General features: G+C 38.8%; 1 protein-coding gene across 1 annotated transcript; it reads left to right on the plus strand.

Annotated features, from left to right (window-relative positions):
* The first annotated feature begins 211 nt into the window (after window positions 1-211).
* On the plus strand, window positions 212-6,236 carry NAA50 (N(alpha)-acetyltransferase 50, NatE catalytic subunit). Its single transcript, XM_009993422.1, has 5 exons — window positions 212-277; window positions 1,764-1,947; window positions 2,373-2,492; window positions 3,443-3,509; window positions 5,978-6,236. The coding sequence occupies exons 1-5, from the start codon at window positions 212-214 to the stop codon at window positions 6,156-6,158; spliced, it is 618 nt and encodes a 205-aa protein (XP_009991724.1). The 3' UTR covers window positions 6,159-6,236.
* The last annotated feature ends 404 nt before the right edge of the window (window positions 6,237-6,640 follow it).

The raw sequence follows: 6,640 nt of genomic DNA on the forward strand, positions 1-6,640 counted from the left end.
GGGGTGTCAACAAAGTTCAATATGTAAATGCCATCTATTCATTCTAAGTAGCAACTGGAACGTACTCATCTGATGAAGAATAAAAAAATTATCAGTAGTCCCTTAGCTAATTCTAGAGGGTTTCCCAGAATGTAAGCCCTAATTATACATTGTTTAGCTTTTGTAGGGCACACTAAAAAGATTGTCTGATCTATGTACCAGAGAGTGGGCAATGGTGATCCTTGATACCTTTGCAGAACTGAAGACTGTGTTCTTTGCTGTGAAAGAAAAGGATAAAGTGGGTGTGAGGGCAAATTCTACTTAGAGTAAATGCTAAAGGCTCCATTCCTATAGCTTTTTCTGGTAGTTTTGCAGGCTGCAGAACAATGCCTAGAAACCATTGTTGGTAGGAACAACTAAAATTGATATGATACCTGGAGTCCTAATTGTTTAAGAGGTTTTGATGTATAATTGAGGTCAGGCGATAAAGCAGAGAGAGATTATACTCTGCATTGTTTGGTACAGTTCTTGAAGAAAAAAGTTGGTGGTTATTGTTTCCTCTTTGTTTCACTGTATTATGTAAGTTAATCTGGGCTGGGTCCTCGGCATGAACCTGTTTGAAAAAACAAGCTGCCTTGGCACAAGGGGCACTGGGGATGGAAAGCAACTACTGCATATTACTGGAAAGAACTTTGGAGCCTGGCATATAAGGATCTTAGAAAGCTGCCTTTTTGAAAACAGAATTTGCCTTCCTTTTGAAGGCAGAGAGTATCTTTAGCAATGTTTGGGCAGAAAATCTTGTTGCCTGTATGTATTCAATAAAACAAGTCTGAGATAAACCTGAAAGTGTGTTTCTAACTTGATGTGTATTGGCTTTGCACCTGATTTTGTATTACAGTGACTATTTGGAAAGACTTTTTAAATGGTGGCTTTTTGTTTGCTTGTTTGTTTTTTTTTCTTGTCATCTTCATTAAAACTGACTACCTGCACTGAAGAAATTGGCTTGGAGAATATGAATGCAAAATCTGGTGGTTTTGTTGGTGTTGGTTGTTTGTTTTTTTAAAATTGCTTCAGTATACATAGTATTTCTGTTGGGAAGTTTATCACTGAAAAGGAAGAAGCTTCATCTGTTTCTTTTCAGTATAATTCAGTGCAGCACTGGAATTTTAAAGTTGTCATTCTGCTCCCAACAGGAAGAATTAGTTCAGTAATTAACATAATAGATGGGGATATCACCTTGAGAGTGGCATGTTTGCATATTAACAGACTTAATATGAGTTTGCTGCACACAGTATTGTTGCTTTTTAGAGACAGATGTCTAGTAATGACTTAGTCTCTGTCTAAACATAAGCTTTATATTGATAGGTGGTAAAATTAGGGCTATCTTTTAAGAATTGGTAAGGACTTAATTTTCTTGATCTCTATGTTAGATGCCTGTCCCTCCCATTGTTTTCTTTTTTTTTTTTAAATTCTTTTTTCCCCTGTGTTCTTGCTGACCAGTGAGGAAATTATTGGGATAAAATGAAAGCTAATGCTACTACAGAGGTTAATGTTCTGTCTCTCACCCAATAAAACTGTATGTATATTATGGTGCTTCAGTGTGAAGTGTGACCCCAGAAACTTCTGACTATAATACCAGCTGAAATTTGGTTTAGGAGTTAAATCAGCCATTAACAGAAGACTTGTATGGGTTGAATGCTGCCCTTCAAATGTGTATTGAACTGATTATTAGGTGGGACAGTTCTTTTAGCATAAATGAAATAATTAAAATTTGGTGTCCTTAGAAGTTTTGCAGTGTGTCAGATGTTAAGCATGTTTTGATTTGTTCCAGTAGCCGGATCGAGCTGGGAGATGTGACGCCACACAACATTAAGCAGCTGAAGAGACTAAACCAGGTCATTTTTCCTGTCAGCTACAATGACAAGTTCTACAAGGATGTACTGGAGGTTGGCGAGCTAGCCAAATTAGGTACAAATGTTCTTGCCAGTAATTGTGGGCTGTGGTGACAGAAATGCTCATCATGGTTTTGAATAGCAGATCCTCCTATTTAATTGTTTCACATAATGAAAAATAACTATTTGAGGACCTCAAAAAGCCACACTCGCAACCTCGGAGGGTTTGTGTTCTGAATAGATTCCATTTTACTGGGAGTAAGCATGTTTTCTGTTACAGCAGAAAACCTGAGAGATGTGTGCTGCCAGCACATTTGAACTGTAATAAGCCAGCCCCTGTGTCAGAGCACCATTGATAACTTCACTGCAGTGTTAGCCACAAGCTGATTTTATCTGGGTGGGAGAATTAGCAAGAGGGAAGGAAGATAAAGGGCATAAATGAAGGAGCTGTAAGTAGTTTGAGACTCATGACTGATAACACTTTGTTTCCCTCCCTGGCAGCCTATTTCAATGATATTGCAGTGGGAGCAGTGTGCTGTAGAGTAGATCACTCCCTGAACCAGAAGAGACTGTACATCATGACACTCGGATGCCTGGCACCCTACCGAAGGCTAGGAATAGGTAAGGAGGAACTTCTTTTTTTGTTTGAGTAACTGAAGATACCAGGTTGCTGTGCAGACTTCTAAATGCTCTTTCAGATTTTTAACAAAGATAGTGCACTTTTAGACCACTAATTTTCCTCAAAGTCCCTTCCAAAGAAGAGTATGATTTATGATGTAGTCTTTCTTTCCTCCCTTTCAGAAATACTCTTTGTAGAATATTCTAATTCAGGATTTCAGCTTAAAATAATCTTAATTACATTATCATACTGTGATGTAAACAGTCTGTTTATATAGATGTGAAAATTGATGCACAGAGATATGAAATAATTTGTTAGAGGCATGCAGCCAGTATGCAAGTCAAGTATAAGTAGACTACATCATTGCTTCATTGGGTTATCTCTTCATTCTCCTAAATGTAGGGGCTTTTTTCTATTTATTTTGTTTTTATCAACAGGGATTATTACTGCTCAGGGGTAGTACCTGCTTTCTTTCTACACTGCATTTGGTTCTTTTCTCCATGTTGCAAATCCACGGACTACCTTAATCAATACCTTAGAGTAACCTGTTTGCTTTGACAAACTGGAGTGAAAACATAACTTCATTTTAAATTATTTTACTAGATCTTTGTAGAAAAAAAATACCATGCTCTCATTGCTACATTGTTTTCATCATAGTTAGAGGTGACTTTGAAACCTTAAAGCTAGTATTTAAATAAGCTGCTTTATACCTATGCTTCTGGGCTGTTGGGTCTTTTTTCTCTGAAGAAACAATTAATTACATTTTGTGAGCAGTCAGAAAGATCATAAAATACTTCCACACCATGTTTTATTTGCCTTTTCTAGTTTTCACGAGCTCTGTTATTTTAGCCTACCTACAGTTAACCTGCCTCTCCTCAAGATAGCCATTAGCTAAGTACAGGCTTGATGATGCACTTCTGGATTTCTTAAGTATCTTTTTACCTTTTGGCAGGAACTAAAATGTTGAATCATGTCTTAAACATCTGTGAAAAAGATGGCACTTTTGACAACATCTATCTGTAAGTAGATGAGTTACACTAATGTATTTTTTGAGAGATGATAGAGGCATATATGGGAAAAAAGGGAGGGAGATCCATGAGGATTTTTATTATGTATTTTAGTGGGGTCATGGAACATCTTTTAAGTACTGTAAGAAAGCTTAGGGGGCATATTCTGCCCTTGTTGCATGATGCTGAAAAAACCAAAAGCTTGCTTGCTTTAGAACAGCTTCTGCAAATTTGCTGAACTTAAAAATAGTCTAGTTATAAAATAATGTTCTATAGCAGAATTACACTGTATGATTAATAAAAAGGGGAAAGAATTTTTTTTTGCCATACAGTGTTGCCCTCCAAATGGAAAATGCTGCAAGTCTTGCATACAGTTTTGGTGCATTTTCTGTCTGTCTTCTATGACAGTATGGTGAAGGTTAGAACATCAGATCAGAGGTGCTTGCAAGCACTCTAGGTTCACATTCATGAGCAGGGCCCCTTCTTGCACTCTGCCAGGTCAGCTGTTTGTGCAGCGACACTGTAAACTGGGTCAATGTCCTTACCCAGCTGGGGAAGCTGTTTTCAGTTTTATTTTCTGGGTGGTGTTTTTTGTTTTAGTGTGGTTGGGGTATGTGGGAAGAGAAGGGAAGGGAGTTGGTCGTTGGTTTGTTTTAAATCAACTGCATGTCTGCAAAAGCACTTGGCATGATGCACACGTGAGAACAAGCACTGGGGTAGAGGACAGGGCTGTTTTTTAAGAATACCATCATCTTAATAGATCCCCATGGGTATAGAACCTGAAATCTGTAGATGCTAAAGCTTTGCTTTCTCTTTGCTGCCAGCTGCACACTTCTGCTTCTTCCTGTGCGTCGGTGTCTGTGGGAACACCAAGTCAGCTGGTGCAGTTTTTGAGTAGACCACTTCTCTGAGCCAGCTTCTTCTGTCCATCACTGCCTGCTTATACCAGCACAAGCACAGTTCACTGGTAGGGAGGGTCCCACAGTAGGTACATTTGGGATGGACTTACGCTGCCACAGAACTGCACCCCAAACTCTTACTGATACTGTTGAAGACACTTAAGTGAGAAGTGTTTCTATACACTGATAACACTATAAATGGAGTAACTTTCTCCTCAAGCTTAGTCCAACTCTGCCAAGGAGGTGCAAAGTCTTTCAAGTCCTCTACTGTTGTAGTTTGTGCCATGTCTGTAAGAAGAATAGGTGTTTTAAAGAGAAGTTTGAGTAAAGCTGCTTTTGGCTGGTATTCCTGCTCTCCTGCCTAAGTGGTAACAAACTCTCAGATGCCTGCTAGTTGACACAGGCTTTCCTTTTTGCTGTTGCATGTTACCGTGTGCACAGTGAAGGAACTGTGTGCTGATTTTAATGCAGAAAACCCAAATCCTTTATAGTCATTCCTTTCACTTCCCAGAGTAGGATTCTGGGATGACAATAAATAGCCTTTGAAGTTGAGAATAAAAAAGTTGTTCTAGTGGCCCACTGATTTTATGATTGTGTCTGCTACTTCTGCATCTTCTGTCTGAACATACTATGCAGCTCAGCACCCAATTTTATATCAGTGGCTAAATTTGTCATTATGATCAAGTTTCCTTTTAGATATTTGGTGTTTATTTGGCTTAACACAAAGATTTTTTGTTCTGCTGTTGCTTTCAGAGTTGCTTTGGTTTTTACGGTTATGCAGCCTGTTGTCATGACAGTGTGATACATGAGCTTGTGCAGTGTCCCTGAATTTTGGGAGTGGTTTGCTGAGCCAGACATTTTATTTTTGTTGTTTGTTTGTTTTTGTAATAGTTCTTGTGTAAATAAATGTCCCAGTCACTTAGGATGAAGAACTGATTACTGTTTGTTTTGGAGGCCTTGAAACTCTTGGAATATGCTACCAAGATCTGTAAAACTCTGGTGAAAATAGATAAAAGTAAAAAGGACTTTTAAGTCCTTAGGGCTTCTTTGTGCTGCCATAGCTTTTTGTGAGAAGAGAGGGGTAGTTAGCAGTGAGCAAGGAGTTAAAATAATATCAAACACCATTGTCAGTTTTGTGTTGCAGCATGTAGGGATCATCACTCAGACAACTGTTGTGGTCATCTGAGAATTGTCACTGCTGGAAGTTAAAATTGACTCTACAATGAAACTTTGATATGTATTTCCACAAAATACCTGTCTCTTACAGATTAAGAAAAATTGAAATGACTGAGCTAGTAATGATTCAGAGTGTCTCTGCTATTAGTGTTCCTTAAAAGAGCTTTACTGAGATTTAACACTTGCCACTTCTCAGAATGATTTCCACAGGCCATCCAGAAGCCATGTGTTAGCTCAGGATTGATGTGGGAGGACCAAAATTTCCAGTCCTGAGCTTACACCATCATTCCCGTCTCTACCTGGATGGCTTATTTTCTTATCTTGGACTTCTCTGAGCGTGGAAGCAGAAATCCGTAGCACAGAAAGTTTTTGATACCTGTCTCTGTGTCCTCCTTTCTGTCCCAGGCATGTCCAGATCAGCAATGAGTCTGCAATTGACTTCTACAGAAAGTTTGGCTTTGAGATCATTGAGACGAAGAAGAACTACTACAAGAGAATAGAGCCCGCAGATGCTCACGTGCTGCAGAAAAACCTCAAAGCCTCTTGTCTTGGCCAGAACACAGATGTGCAAAAGACCGACAACTGAACAAACCCCCAACGAACACTTTCTTGCACTTGCTTGTCGCCAAATAAGGAAAGAGAGGCCTCTTGATTTTTTTCTTTTTTTTTTTTTTTTTTAACTCCACCCCTTCATCATCCTCTTAATTTTTTTCTTGACCTCTCTCCAACAAAATGTAATGTTTTTTCCAAGGATTGTCCAATCATGTTTGGGGCTATTTGGTTCCTTTTTTTGAGCTCTCCTTTGGGTTTTTGTTTGTTGTTTTGTTTTTTTTCGTTGTTTGGTTTGTTTTTTTTTTCTCTTGGAGTGGGAAGACTTGTGCAGATCTCTTAAGTTTGAGGTGTGGAGGGCTTGAGCAGGCTATCCTGATGACAAGTTTCCTTCAGAATTATCTCTTTCAGTAAGCAGAATGTAAATCCAGTAGGGGGGGAAAAGGAAAAGCAATATCTTGTCCTTTGACTCCTACATTATTGTGTTTTTTATAACCTACAGGGTACTTTATTCCCCCC

Source organism: Chaetura pelagica, unplaced genomic scaffold (genome assembly GCF_000747805.2).
Source record: "Chaetura pelagica isolate M959 unplaced genomic scaffold, ChaPel_1.0 scaffold101, whole genome shotgun sequence".
In the NCBI taxonomy this organism is placed as follows: domain Eukaryota; kingdom Metazoa; phylum Chordata; class Aves; order Apodiformes; family Apodidae; genus Chaetura; species Chaetura pelagica.